The 13,821-nt window shown below is 40.3% G+C and overlaps 1 protein-coding gene across 1 annotated transcript; it reads left to right on the top strand.

Annotated features, from left to right (window-relative positions):
* Positions 1 to 2,365: 2,365 nt before the first annotated feature.
* LOC306738122 (uncharacterized protein) lies at positions 2,366 to 7,643 on the top strand (the record flags this gene model as incomplete). Its single annotated transcript, XM_079219950.1, has 9 exons — positions 2,366 to 2,516; positions 2,759 to 2,811; positions 3,756 to 3,921; positions 4,026 to 4,112; positions 4,233 to 4,307; positions 4,384 to 4,470; positions 4,748 to 4,816; positions 5,053 to 5,295; positions 6,529 to 7,643. The coding sequence occupies 9 exons, from the start codon at positions 2,366 to 2,368 to the stop codon at positions 7,311 to 7,313; spliced, it is 1,716 nt and encodes a 571-aa protein (XP_079076076.1). The 3' UTR covers positions 7,314 to 7,643.
* Between the last annotated feature and the right edge of the window lie 6,178 nt (positions 7,644 to 13,821).

Genomic DNA, 13,821 nt, shown 5'->3' with positions numbered 1-13,821 from the left:
TACAGAGAAGTGGCAACTGCTCCCTTGTTAAGGGTTGACTGGGAGTGACTGGTTTTAAACATCACCCCCTCATTTAAATCCTACATTTAACGGCTTCTAAATGTTGTCAGAATAGCTCGACTGGGAAGCGACTGTCGTTAGCTTAGTGGCGTTTGTTATTAAACTAACGCGCGTTGCGTTCAATGACGTAGTAAAACTTAACGTATCTGCTCCTGGCTTGTTGTTGTGGGTCCAAGTGTTAAGAAGGAAAATAAAAAAGCAGCTAGCTCACATAACAAAAACATAGAAGTTTATTGAGAAGCCCACGAAACGTGATTGCAGTCATGCAATGCCTTTTCTTACTGTTGTGACATCTCTCTTCTGTACATTGTTATTGCTTTTAATGTTTGTGTTTACCATGTAAAGTGCTTTGAATACATTTTTTAAGCGCTATATAAATACAATGTATTATTAATATTATTATTATGCATTTTTCACCTGTGTGAACAAATCAGTCGCTCGTGCCAGGTGCATAAAACTACTAGTTTCCTATAGATATCTTATTTTTGTCATTGTGCTTGATCACAGTACATCTACTAGCTAGATGTAAGCAGCTGGGCAAATGTTGTCTTTTTATTCTCATGACAAGTAAACTACAAGAATACAAGCTTTTTAATAATGCACATTAAATAGAATGAGAAAAGGGAAGTGAGTGACACCTCTAACTCTATAATGTTATAAATATAGTGCCACAGTAATACAGTGTATATCAGTGCAAGTTGGTAATATTGTGTTCTGGATTGAGTTTGCATAGATGTGTTATACAGGTAGTAATACAGGGATATAAGGTAACTGCAATGATCACATAGGAGTATTATTATAGTCATAAATACAAAAGCTGATGAGGCATAACTATTGTTATGACATGAAAAGGATCGTGTAAAAATGAGTCTTGGCAGCAATGTGCTGATGTAGATGACACCTCAGGACAACAATGGGATCTTGTCTTAATCTGCTATCATGTGAATGTGGTGTTACTCCTTTGATCTGACCTGTTATCAAGCCAAAGCTGTCCATGTATTCATCTATAAGGGGCCCACTGGGTATTATTCTTTGCATATATAATTATTCATGCCTTATGACTCATATTATGGCTGCACTAAACTTAAAGCGACGACGCATGTCTGAGGTTTGTTACTGTTTTCTTTCCTGTGTTCATTACTGTTTTTACTTCTTAACAGGATCCTGAACTCCAAGATCCGTTGTCGCTGAGTCTGAATGAAAACTTTGACGACCAGAATTCGCCACGTCACGATTCAAAAAAATCCCCAGCAAGCCCCGACTATAATTGTGAGACACCAGAGATTCGAGTTATCATCAAAGAGGAGGAGGAAGGCTGGACTGTGAGTGAAAATCGTGAGTGGAAAATCGTAAATATCGGCATCAGCTCGCTAGATGACGTACACAAATACAATTTCTCGATTGTGATGTTTCACGTTTTTGTTTTGTTTTGGGATGTCTAACACAGATGAGCGCATCAGCTCAGAGGGAGAAGAGGAGGAGGATTCCTCCGTACGCTGTCGTCATCCCGACCTCAAAGCGTGCGGGAAGGAGAGCTGCGATTCACACGGAAGGAAGGAGCCACATTCAGCGGGGAAATGTTCGGAAGAGTCTGGGCAGAGCTCCTCTGAGGGGCTCTTGGACGCGGATGAGAAACCTAAGATATCCTGCTTACGGGGAACAGCGAATGTGACGTTGCATCAGTGCAACAACATGGGAGAGAAACCCTTCGCCTGCCCGGCGCGTGAGACCACCTTCAGCCACAAAAGGAACGTGAAATCCAACCAGAGAGCACATGCAGGGGATGACCGGAGCCGCGAGGAAAAACAAAGCACATCGACGACAACAGACGCCGACGAGAACAAAAGATCAGCACCCTGCCAAACAGTATGATAAAAAAATACTTCTTTTGTTAGGAAATGTTATGCAAACATTAGTATTACGTTATCTGGTTGATTCATTTAAATACTGTCGCATTGGGCATCATACAAGAAAGACTTGTTTGAACAGATGCTTTTTTAAGTTCAAGTGATTTAGGCCAAATTGTGGCTTTCCACTTTAAATTTTTATCTTAGGTACGAGTGAAATTCGTAGATAACGCGAGTCATGCACAGAAAGTAGTTGCCAGGAAACTCCTTCAGGGTCTTTATGCAGGTCCTCACTTAGTGTCAGCAATAATGTAGCATTGTCTGTAGCCCATAATATTCTCCCTGACTGTTATGTCACCTTGGACCGCCTCTCATATTAGAAAATGAAAGCTGTGTTTTTCGCACTGTGTATTCAGGTTTCTGCTGAAAGTACGACCCTGACGTCACATGACCTCAAGATGGCGTCTGCAAACTTAGAGGACCAAACGCTCCATTTGACTGTCAGACTGCAGGCAGGGGAGGAGGAGGAGGAGGAGGATGAGGAAGAAGAAGAAGAAGTAATTGGTGGTTTAATCAACTCTGATGGAGAAGTGGTTGAATGGGACGCCAGTAAGTGATTCCCATCAGTGCAACCTGTTGTTTCAGACATATTCTGGGAATATTGCAACCAAAGATTTATTTATTCAGAATTTTCCAAAACAAGACCTGTTTTTAATTCATGAAAATGTATCATTCTGTTCACGTTGACAGTTGAATAAGTGTGTTATAACTCACAATATTAGTTTTGACTCATTTTCTTGGAAATGTTAAATGTCAGTTGTCATGTCTGATCTCTCTTCAACCTTTTACAGGAGGCAGTCCTGACCGAGGCTCTGATTGCAGAGAAAGTCCTCAGCCGAGCAAGGTAATTTGTCTTTAGACGCAATTTATAAAAAAAATTAAACAGCGCCATAGATAACGGCGGATCCTTCTGACCGTGTTTATAGCAATATCATTACGCTGCATTTGAAGCACCACATGTACAAGCTCCAGAATGACAAAAAAGGATTAGTTAATATGTGCCCTTTTTTTATGTTGCAATGCAACTTTACCATTTTGAAGTAAAAAAAATATTTTGTAAAAATGTCTCGGAAAACAAGGACTTTTATTGGGCATATATATATATATATATATATATATATATATATATTCCCGTTAAAGTACAACAGCAAAGTACAACAGTGACCAAAACTTAGTTACTGGAGGAGAGAGCCTTGTGTATCTCACCGCAGAGAATAAGCAGTATTAACTAATTAACAGCTCCCAATAATAATAATAGTAATAAGTAACCCACACATCAACCCCCACACACACATAAGAAAAACCTCACAGAAGAGTTTGGATTACATTCTATAACTGCTACAATAAAATGCATTTGATCTCTGCTCTGTTTGCAGGCTTAAAGTGTGACTTTGGTATTTTTCAACCTGTGGACCCTATTTTTTCCCATATTTATGTGTCTAGGTGACAAACGGGTATTCAGTACTGAAGGAGAACGCTGCAGCCAGCAGCCGCTCCTCACTGTTAATGTAAATCCACGGAAAGAGCTTGTTTTTGCTACTGACCAGCAACATTACGGAAAGTAATCGCTTGATTTGGTCTGAGCCTCTCGGTGGCAAAAACAAGCACTTTCAGTGGACGTACATTGACACTGAGGAATTGCCCCGATATGATTACGTTGCAGCCATTAAACAAGTCCTTTAGAGACACAAAAACATGAGAAAATAGGTTGAAAAATGCTGAGGTTACCCTCTAAGCGCTGTTACCCGGGGAGGCCTTTCTGATGGTTTTTGATGATTATGATCGCAGGGTGTCGTCCTGTCCGAGTCTCAGCTGCAAGGCCAAAACCAGAGAGACAGCAGTAGTCCAACGCTCATCATGGAAGTTGTGTCTGTGGGGGAGGATGAAGAAAGGGAAGAAGGGGAGGAGAAAGAGAGAGTAGTAAAGATGGCAGCGGCCTCGCCCGTATATCGTGGTAAACACACGTCGAAAACGAAAACAATGGATAGTGATGCAGGTTGTAAGTCACAGTCACGACTCGGTTGTTTTTTGTATTTTTTTTGCACACATCGTTGCCAGGGAAGAGACACAGAAGAAGGAAGACGGTTCCAGAGGTAACGGAGGTGTCGTTAGACGCCTCGGACACGGAGAAAGAAGTTCCTCCCGGTGAGTGAAGGGGTTTTCATTATAATACACATTCTCAATATAGGTTTTCATGGAGGACTCACGGGAGTGGATACAAAAATAAAAATTGGACATTCTCTGCTGCTTCTCTTTGTCACAAAGTCAAAAGAAGGGGAAGAAGAAAGATTTCTCAAGCTCCCGCGTTGTCTGCTGAAGACGTCGAGGAGGAGCCGGGAAGTGAGTGCTCTTCACGGGCTTTTTGAGATGTTGTTGTTTTGTTGCCATAAGTCTCACTGCTTGTCTTACCTTACAGTATCAAGGCGCACCCGGAGAAAGATCAATTTCCCCGCCATCGTTGAATCGGAAGAATTGCACTCCAAAAATGTCCGCCGGGCTGCTGGTAAGACGAGAAATCATCCGATAGGGTATCGTTTTCTATTTAGGTGACTCTGAATCTGTTTCTGTTGGTTGCGTGTTATTTGAGCAAGAAAACCCAAAACAGGTCAACATTAAGATGTGATTATTTACAAATCCCTGGCTCCTAAAAATGTTGAATCTAATTTTGAACCAGTTCTCGATACCCAACACATTAATTATATCAGTTTAACATCTGTTTTTTATTTGTTTTCCATTAAAGAAATCCACTTTTTGATTTTTTTTTTTCAATCTTTCTGCAGCAAAGCGACCTTACAAAAGAAGGAAGGATACCAAACTATCTGCTGAAGGAGAAGGAAGTGTTTCTGCTGGTAAGAGCAAATACAATGGACCCGTCTGCAGGACTTAACTGCTGCTGCTGCTGTTATTTTCCTTTACGTGACAAAGTTTTGCGAGTAAGTGTTTAGCACCTAAAAATAGAAACAATACTTGAATAACAGAGCAAGTTGACAGGAGTCATTGCAACAAACAAACAGGCTATTTTTTTTTAATTTAACTTATCAGCCTAACCATCCTGTCATTTCACCTCCTTTTCCCCCCCGCATAGGAAAGAAGCGCCCCGGCAGGAAGTTGGTTCGTGTTCCAATAGAGATACCTCCTGAGCTCCTGAAGCAGCCCAAAGAGAAGATGGAGTACCACTGCACCGTGTGTGACAAAGATTTCCCTCATGCCTACAAGCTGGAGCGGCACGGGCTGATCCACACGGGAGAGAAACCTTACTGCTGCTCCATCTGTGGCCGGGGGTTCAACCAGAAGGGGAATCTGAAAACGCACTACAAGGTCCACTTAGGTGAGAGCGATTACAGGACAACTGAATCAAGGATCTCCTAAAATATCTGTTGTTGTCTATGTATGAAATACATAGACAACAACAGAGAGGTATATGTATGTGCAGGGTTTCCACACAAGACACAATTTTCAAGGACCCATAATAATAAAAGAATATTCTTGATCATCCACAACCTAGAACGCTAGTCTGGTATACTTTACTCACAATGAAACAGCAACCTTTTACCAATCTCTTGAAAGTTATTTTCATATAAACATCAAATACTTCAAATTAGAGGCACAGTCAATACATTGTCTTTTATTTATTTAATCTTTACAAGCACTTATAGCACTCTGACTTTCAAGCGAACAATCAATATGCGTTTGATTAACAAACCTTTCAATACAATCTTATCAATATCCTACTTTCAATGCATGTATTTTGCAAACAAAACGGCGTCACGCAAAAGCACCTAAAAATAGAAACAATACTTTTGCAACGAATGAACAAACAAATACATTTTTTAATGTATGTTATCAGCCTAACCAGAATGAAAATAGACTAATGTTTGGTTATTTTATTATGCATTTGGTTTCGGTCCATGGGGGGAGCTGTATTGTTGTCGGTGTAACGTTCCTCTAATATGTTTAATATGGCAACGTTATGCCGGCAGATGCAGAAAATGACAGTTTTTCTGAACATTAGTCTATCTTCATTCTTTGATAGTCTGCAGAATGCAGGAAGCAAAGCCTCTGAAACAGATTTGGTCCTGGGGGAGGAGCCCGAGAGCCCTGTTTTGGTTTTGAAACCAAAACTATGTATAATGTATCTATTAGATTTATTCCAAACACATCATTTGAAACAATAACCACTATGGCTGCCCCATCAACTTTAAGGATCTATGAGTGGAGGAGGCTCTCAGTCAAACCTCATGTTAATTGTCCTTTTTCCTAATTCATCATGTTCCACAGGGGAACCAGCCTGATCTACACAGTTTTTCAAACCTTGTCTTGTCTCCAAATATCCCAACTGATGAAAAGGAGGGCAGAGCAGTTGGTATAATATTTGAAGAATTGGCCCCAAAACTGGCAACTCAGAGTACATTTTGAAAAACTGAATTGGTTTTATTACAGTGATAAATATTTGGCTCAATGTAAACCACGAGTGAAGTAAAACTGAAGCCTTAAACAATGCAATGATCGTTACACCTGTTGATTAAAACATGATTTGTCCCTCATTTTTATGTCTTTAAAGGTCGAAAGGGCGCTGTGGATTTTGACGATGAGGTGAATCCCATCGCATCGGAACTCTCCGAATACTTGAAGTCTCTGCCGGGGGAGTCCAGGATCAAATCCTCCCTCCGTTGCCTAGAGTGTGAACAGGAATGCGAGAATCATTCCGCTCTGCAGGCGCACCACATCACGGCGCACACAGACACCGCTGGGGAGTCGGACGCTGGCGAGCGCAACGCGTCCCAGCTCCTCTTCTGCCGCCGCTGTGGTGTTCAGTTCGGCGAGAAAGCGAAGCTGGACGAACACATGAAAACCCACATCAAGGCGAAGCCCTACTCGTGTCCCGACTGCGGCAAGAAGTTCATCAACGAAAGCTACATTCAAATCCACCAGCGCATCCACACTGGGGAGAAACCGTTCCTCTGCTCCCAGTGCGGCCGGGGTTTCCACACGGCGTCCTCGCTCAAGCTGCACGAGATGCAGCACTCCGGGGAGAGGCCGTTCGCGTGTTCCATCTGTGGGAAGACGTTTCGGATAAACTCGTACCTCACGGCGCATTACCAGACCCACATAAAAGACAGGCCTTTCATCTGTAGTGTCTGCGGGAAGGGCTACTCCAGAGCGGAGGAACTGAAGGTGCACCACAGGCTCCACACCGGAGAGAGACCCTACAAGTGCGGAGATTGCGGGAAGAGCTTCATTTACCGCCAGGGTCTGCGGCAGCATCAGCGCACGCATGCCGGGAAACGCATCGGACCAACCAGACAGCTCGGCAGACCGAAGCAACACGCCAGGCTGGACATCTAACAGTTGATCCTAGTGATGCTTTATTTTTTGTTTTCTTGTTGTTAGCTGTATTTGAAGATATTACAGTAAAATGCGCTTCTTTCCTGCTCTTCTTCCTTCCATTCCTTCCACCTACAGCTGAGACTATTATTGTGTCTGAAAATATGCGCTACAGAGTCGGCGTGGGTTGCCAAGAATAATTTGGAAGCTTACTGTGTTGTCTTTCTTGTATCCATGTTTTTTGTTTCCTTCTCCTCTCCTAGCCCATCTGTACAATATGAGTGCCTTTGTATCATGCATGCCAAATACTAATACTTAATGTTGAAAAAAAAGTATGCACAATATCCTTGTTATTTTAAAATCCATGTCAATGGAATACAGACGTTTTTAAGAAACATGTCTGATTTTTTTTTTTTTTTTCTACATCTGAAATAATGTATCCTCACATTAAGTAAGACAGATTCTCTGCTGCGGTCAGTCTCATGCTAACTTTCACAGTAGTACCACTGCTTGTACAAAGACATACAAAATGCATGTTTGTACACAGACAGTGATGTAGTTGGTACTCGGGGAGGTGAGTTGGAGCCCACGTGCTGATTTGAAGCCACCGAGAATGAAGTGAGTATTTTAAATTCTCCTGCAGCAGCCAAATTAGTGCTAACTGCTAGCTAGCCGTTAGCCAGCTGCAGTTAAGTATCACGTTACCTGCCGTTGTGCGCGAGTCTGTGAGTGACGTCATAGGGTTCAAATATCAGACTTGGGGTATTTTGCATCCACTTCTTTCAGACAAGTGGAAAGAAAACATGCAAAATAGACATTTGACTGTTAATGTATCTACTTTGTCTATTTGTATCTGTATGTTAGATTTCTCCTAAATTCCCCAAATTAGCATAAGACAATGCCCAATTTGCATATTTAAACTTGTCATACCAAAAACATTGTCTTGTTACTCTAATGAACTGGGGAACTGCCATGGTGATGCTGGTACATAGATATATAGATACTTTATTAATCGCGCAAGGGCACATTTGTTTCCACTACAGCAATATTAAATACAAATAATACAATATATCATTATATGAAACTAACAAAAAAATAGTGCAAAGATGTAAACAAACAAACAACATTGTTACAGTTTTATTGTTGAGGTGATTTATGATCTCCTGTATCTGTCCTTGGTTCATTCAGACCAGGAGATGTGACACTTATTAACAATATTAACAGTAAACAGTACTATTATGATAATTATTAAAAGTGTTCAGTGGTTTAGGGACAGTTCACCAAAAATCAATCAATTGTGATCAATGAAGTAAAGATCAATGTATTTTTGTTTGTGTGGCTCAGAAACTGGTTTGACTGAAAAGTGCTGACAGGGAGAGCTGTAGATTATTCAGAAAAACAGGAAAGAGTTGTCGCTATTGATTTTTTTAAATGTGATTTATCAATGTTTGAGCACCAGACATCATCTTAATTTGGAGGTGGAAATCCTAGACCTCACCTCTGCTCCTTCTTAGGGAAACGTTCCGCTCAAAGTCCAGTACTAGTGTGCCGAGTGTGGGAAGAGGTTCTTCTCCGGGCCAGGCTTCAACAACCATAAGAAGACTCACAGTGCCAAACCACAGGGCCCACCAGGCAGCTGGACAGTACCACGAGCAAGCAGGACAAAGAAGAAGCTTTCATTCATTTATTCTCCTAGATAAAGTGGACAAGAAGACTTGACTTCCCTCGTTGCTGTCAGAAAGTGACTGCATAGGGTGGAAGTTACAGTGACCTGTCAGTAGGTGGTGCAGTAAATCCACTCAAGTCTTTGGTAGCAAACAGCTGCATCCTCAGGTTTGTGCAATACATTGTGTATCAATTGCATAATCAATATACATCTTTTGAGGCAGAAATTTTTTTTTGCACGAAGGTGTCGTAGTCATTTTGATCTGTTTCTGCCTTTTAAAAGTAGCAGAAGAATAATGGTGATATAATATGAATAATAAAGTAATGCTTTTGAAAATAATCCTGTTAAAGAAAAAACTGCATTTAAGTTAAAAAAAAAATCTCTTAGTCTTATCTCTTTGTGCAAGTACAACAACAACAATAAAACGAACCCCTCTGGCTTTTATGTAGTTTTTTATAGTTTCATGTTTTTTATTATGATTGCCTAATATTATACCTGCTTTTAAACCATGTGTTTTTATGCTATGGTTTTTGTATTTATTCATATGTATCTACCATTTTAACTATTTTTAATTGTTGTGTTTTATTAATTATTTTTTCTTAACTTAATTAGTGGGGAAGTTTGTATTAATTTCGACATAATCCAATATTATATATATACGTATATATATACGTATATATATATATATATGTATATATATATATATATATATATATATATATATATATATATATATATATATATATACGTATATATATACGTATATATATGTATACGTATACATATATATACGTATACATATATATGGACGTCGGTTAAATCCCTGAGGGTTGGGTTTGGGATTGGACCTTCATGTCAGTGGCTAGCAGTGACGTCACACTCAGAGGTCAAGTGTCAATAATCTGAAACTTCTCATGATCGCAGCCCTTCAGAGAGAGCCGTCCAGCGGTGCGACCCTCCTGGGTTTCGGGGACCTCCTCTGAGCTGGAGCTCCCAGCACCTGCCTTTCCAGACGTCACCACGTCCGAGACAATGCACCTGAGCGAGAGGGGGAGCAGAGGGGAACCCCCACGAAGAACACAGGAACCCCCATGAAGAACACCGGCCTGACACACAGGACCGGGATCACAGAGCAGCATCAACAGGTGAGTCCCCCCTCAAGTGGTATTGTGTGTTTGCTCTTAGAGACTTATAGTCGTGAGGAGGACTTTTATGTTACTCAAGTTCTACTCTGGAGGTTAAAATAAAATCCTAATTTAGTTTCAAAAGGAATCTACAGGCCGTCAGGAAATTCACAGGCAGACAGAAACAAAACATGTAAGCATCGTTTCTGACTTGAAAAAATACTGACTATATTTAACCACGATGAAAACTGTCAAACCCCTAGGGGGTCTGGGCCTCTTTTTACCTGTGTTTGAGTCGTCGTAGGAACCCCAAATTAATTCCAATACTGTTTATTGAATGTATTTCCCGCCGGTTTACCCGCTTAGAACTTAGAACCAACCTTGAACTTAGAACCCTCTTTTGAATTACAAGCCCGGCCACTTTTGACTTAGAACCCGCCCATAGATCATGTCATCTAACTGTGAAATCATCAGTGACATCACAGAGTCAAGAGTTTATAAATAGAACCCGTTGCTCTCAAAAGGTCACCATTTGTATATGTTGTTTCTATGTTGTCTATTTTTTCCTTTTTTAACTGTTTTTGCACTATGTTTATATGTTTTTGCACTATGTTTATATGTTGTTTATATGTTGTCTGTTTGTTACTTATTTAACTGTTTTTGCACTATGTTTATATGTTATATGTTGTCTATTTTTTACTTTTTTAACTGTTTTTGCACTATGTTTATATGTTTTTGCACTATGTTTATATGTTGTTTGTATGTTATATGTTGTCTATTTGTTACTTTTTTCTTGACTATGCCACAAAGACGCATCATGATCGTTCTTCCTGCAGCACGGTGACGTGCCGCCGGCCGTCGCAGCAAGACGCTATTAAACCATTTATTTTTACCCGCTTAGAACTTAGAACAAGCTTTTGACTTACAAGCCCGACCACTTTTTACTTAGGACCCGTCCACTTTTAAATAAGAGAAGATAATGTATTTATTATTGGAGTATGTATTATTTATCATTAATCCAGTTCAATTAGAAAGCTGTAATCATAAATATTGTTTAGATGTTATTCAATTGAACTTTCTTTATCACAATACATATGGCACAAAATCATAAAGTGCGAGTTTTACATTATTGTGATGTTCCAGACCTTTGCTTGAGGAAATTCTCTCTAATTGGACCTAACTGAATTTTTGTTGAATACCCCTGGTCTATTTGATCGTGTCATCTAACTGTGAAATCATCAGTGACATCACAGAGTCAAGAGTCAAGAGTTCATAAATAGAACCCGTTGCTCCCAAAAGGTCACCATTTGTTTTACAATGCCACGAAGACGCATCAGGTATGGTCGCCCCGGAGCACGTCGCCGTGCCGCCCGCGGCAGGCGTCGCAGGCGCCCACGCCGCTATGCCTGGTAGTAAACCATAAATTTTTACCCGCTTATAACTTAGTACCCGCTTATAACTTATTACCCGCTTAGAACTTAGAACAAGCTTTTGAAGTCAAAAGCTTGTTCTAAGTTCAGGCGACCACTTTTGACTTAGAACCCGCCCATAGAACCCGACCACTTTTGAAATAAGAGAAGATAATGTATTTATTATTTGAGTATGTATTACTTATAATTAATTCAGTTCAATTAGAAAGCTGTAATCATAAATATTGTTTAGATGTTATTCAATTGAACTTTCTTTATCACAATACATATGGCACAAAATCATAAAGTGCGAGTTTTACATTATTGTGATGTTCCAGACCTTTGCTTGAGGAAATTCTCTCTAATTGGACCTAACTGAATTTTTGTTGAATACCCCTGGTCTATTTGATCGTGTCATCTAACTGTGAAATCATCAGTGACATCACAGAGTCAAGAGTCAAGAGTTCATAAATAGAACCCGTTGCTCCCAAAAGGTCACCATTTGTTTTACAATGCCACGAAGACGCATCAGGTATGGTCGCCCCGGAGCACGTCGCCGTGCCGCCCGCGGCAGGCGTCGCAGGCGCCCACGCCGCTATGCCTGGTAGTAAACCATAAATTTTTACCCGCTTATAACTTAGTACCCGCTTATAACTTATTACCCGCTTAGAACTTAGAACAAGCTTTTGAAGTCAAAAGCTTGTTCTAAGTTCAGGCGACCACTTTTGACTTAGAACCCGCCCATAGAACCCGACCACTTTTGAAATAAGAGAAGATAATGTATTTATTATTTGAGTATGTATTATTTATAATTAATCCAGTTCAATTAGAAAGCTGTAATCATAAATATTGTTTAGATGTTATTCAATTGAACTTTCTTTATCACAATACATATGGCACAAAATCATAAAGTGCGAGTTTTACATTATTGTGATGTTCCAGACCTTTGCTTGAGGAAATTCTCTCTAATTGGACCTAACTGAATTTTTGTTGAATACCCCTGGTCTATTTGATCGTGTCATCTAACTGTGAAATCATCAGTGACATCACAGAGTCAAGAGTTCATAAATAGAACCCGTTGCTCCCAAAAGGTCACCATTTGTTTTACAATGCCACGAAGACGCATCAGGTATGGTCGCCCCGGAGCACGTCGCCGTGCCGCCGGTGGCAAACGCATGATGGCCGGCAGGCGTCGCAGGCGCCCACGCCGCTATGCCTGAGCAGCAAGACGCTAGTAAACCATTTATTTTTACCCGCTTAGAACTTAGAACAAGCTTTTGAAGTCAAAAGCTTGTTCTAAGTTCAGGCGACCACTTTTGACTTAGAACCCGCCCATAGAACCCGACCACTTTTGAAATAAGAGAAGATAATGTATTTATTTGAGTATGTATTATTTATCATTAATCCAGTTCAATTAGAAAGCTGTAATCATAAATATTGTTTAGATGTTATTCAATTGAACTTTCTTTATCACAATACATATGGCACAAAATCATAAAGTGCGAGTTTTACATTATTGTGATGTTCCAGACCTTTGCTCGAGGAAATTCTCTCTAATTGGACCTAACTGAATTTTTGTTGAATACCCCTGGTCTATTTGATCGTGTCATCTAACTGTGAAATCATCAGTGACATCACAGAGTCAAGAGTCAAGAGTTCATAAATAGAACCCGTTGCTCCCAAAAGGTCACCATTTGTTTTACAATGCCACGAAGACGCATCAGGTATGGTCGCCCCGGAGCACGTCGCCGTGCCGCCCGCGGCAGGCGTCGCAGGCGCCCACGCCGCTATGCCTGGTAGTAAACCATGAATTTTTACCCGCTTATAACTTAGTACCCGCTTATAACTTATTACCCGCTTATAACTTAGAACAAGCTTTTGACTTCAAAAGCTTGTTCTAAGTTCAGGCGACCACTTTTGACTTAGAACCCGCCCATAGAACCCGACCACTTTTGAAATAAGAGAAGATAATGTATTTATTATTTGAGTATGTATTATTTATAATTAATCCAGTTCAATTAGAAAGCTGTAATCATAAATATTGTTTAGATGTTATTCAATTGAACTTTCTTTATCACAATACATATGGCACAAAATCATAAAGTGCGAGTTTTACATTATTGTGATGTTCCAGACCTTTGCTTGAGGAAATTCTCTCTAATTGGACCTAACTGAATTTTTGTTGAATACCCCTGGTCTATTTAATCGTGTCATCTAACTGTGAAATCATCAGTGACATCACAGAGTCAAGAGTCAAGAGTTCATAAATAGAACCCGTTGCTCCCAAAAGGTCACCATTTGTTTTACAATGCCACGAAGACGCATCAGGT

This window comes from Taurulus bubalis (genome assembly GCF_910589615.1).
Source record: "Taurulus bubalis genome assembly, chromosome: 6".
In the NCBI taxonomy this organism is placed as follows: Eukaryota; Metazoa; Chordata; class Actinopteri; order Perciformes; family Cottidae; genus Taurulus; species Taurulus bubalis.
Note: the sequence above shows the minus strand (reverse complement) of the source record. Positions and strands in the feature narration are given on the sequence as shown.